Source organism: Cricetulus griseus, chromosome 7, assembly GCF_003668045.3.
Source record: "Cricetulus griseus strain 17A/GY chromosome 7, alternate assembly CriGri-PICRH-1.0, whole genome shotgun sequence".
Taxonomy (NCBI): domain Eukaryota; kingdom Metazoa; phylum Chordata; class Mammalia; order Rodentia; family Cricetidae; genus Cricetulus; species Cricetulus griseus.
The window spans coordinates 87,371,399-87,372,934 of record NC_048600.1 but is presented as its reverse complement, the minus strand read 5'-3'; the positions used below and the strand labels follow the sequence as shown (position 1 = coordinate 87,372,934).

Sequence of the window (1,536 nt, the reverse complement as noted above, 5' to 3'; positions counted from 1 at the left end):
ATTTCTAACACAAATAATGAATAATTTTTACTGTACTATAGGATACTGGAGAGCTAAGAAAATGAAGAATGCTTTCAAAGACAACAAAGTGTCTTCATAAATTTCACTTGGAATTCATTAGTGAACAGTGGAGCAAAGATCTGTATGCTACATAGACATACATATCTGAGTTTCAAATGGCAATCTAAGGCATTAGAGTGTGTGAGGTTTTCTTGAAATTTTTGTAACATTATGATAAAGCTCATCAAAATTCGTCAAGAACATCAATATACAACATAACATAGAACAAATTATAAGTGACCCAAATAACAGTTATCCTGGATATGCAGACAGAAGGAGAGAGACACATTAGTTTATTTTGTATCTCAGTATAAATGCATATAACTTTCTAGGATGGAATGGGAGATAAATCATGGTAAAGAGAAGTTGAGAAAAATTACTAATGACTGTAATGATTGCAAACATAGAATTTTGCATTGTAATTATTATATCTGTCATATCCATTGCTGTAATATATGTATCCTAGATATATGTTAATTTTTATTTTTAATTTTAAGGGACCATTATATTTTCTAGTTAGGATGCTGGAGATGAAAAATCATAATGAACAACCAAACACTAATCTCTGAGTTCATTCTCCTGGGCCTGCGCATTCCCCCAGAGCACCTGCACCTGTTCTATACCCTATTCCTGGCCATGTACCTCATCACTGTCCTGGGGAACCTCATCATCGTGATCCTCTTTCTTCTGGTCTCCCATCTCCACACACCCATGTACTTCTTTCTCAGCAACTTGTCCTTCTCTGACCTCTGCTTTTCCTCTGTCACAATGCCCAAATTGCTGCAGAATATGCAGAGCCAGCACCCATCCATTTCCTATGCAGGCTGTGTGACACAAATATACTTTTTACTGGCTTTTGCAGCATTGGAGAATTTCCTTCTTGTAGTCATGGCCTATGACCGTTATGTAGCCATCTGTTTCCCTCTTCATTACACCACCATCATGAGCCCCAAACTCTGTATGTGTCTGATGGGGCTATGCTGGGTACTTTCTATGCTGTATTCCATGCTGCATACTCAACTATTTGCTAGATTGTCATTTTGTGGGAAGAACGTGATCTTCCAGTTTTTCTGTGAATTATCTTCCCTTCTCAAGTTGGCTTGTTCTGACATTTATATTAATGAATTAATGATATTTATCATAGGAGGGCTAAGTACTGTTTGTCCATTCTTACTCATCATTGTGTCCTATGTACGAATTGTCTACTCCATCCTGAAGGTTTCCTCTACTCGGGTTCTCCACACGGTCTTCTCCAAATGTGGCTCCCACCTGTCTGTGGTCTCACTGTTCTATGGGACAATTTTTGGTCTCTACCTATGTCCATCAACTAATAACTCTACTGTGAAAGAGACTGCCATGGCCATGATGTACGCACTGGTGACTCCCATGTTGAACCCCTTCATCTACAGCCTGAGGAACAGAGATATAAAAGAGGCACTGATAAGAGTCCTTTGTAAGAAGAAAATGACATTGTAA

The 1,536-nt window shown here is 38.3% G+C and overlaps 1 protein-coding gene across 1 annotated transcript; it reads left to right on the top strand.

Annotated features, from left to right (window-relative positions):
• Positions 1-603: 603 nt before the first annotated feature.
• On the top strand, positions 604-1,536 carry LOC100762498 (olfactory receptor 1468). Its single transcript, XM_027426158.1, has one exon. It carries the CDS (start codon positions 604-606, stop codon positions 1,534-1,536), a length of 933 nt encoding a protein of 310 aa, XP_027281959.1.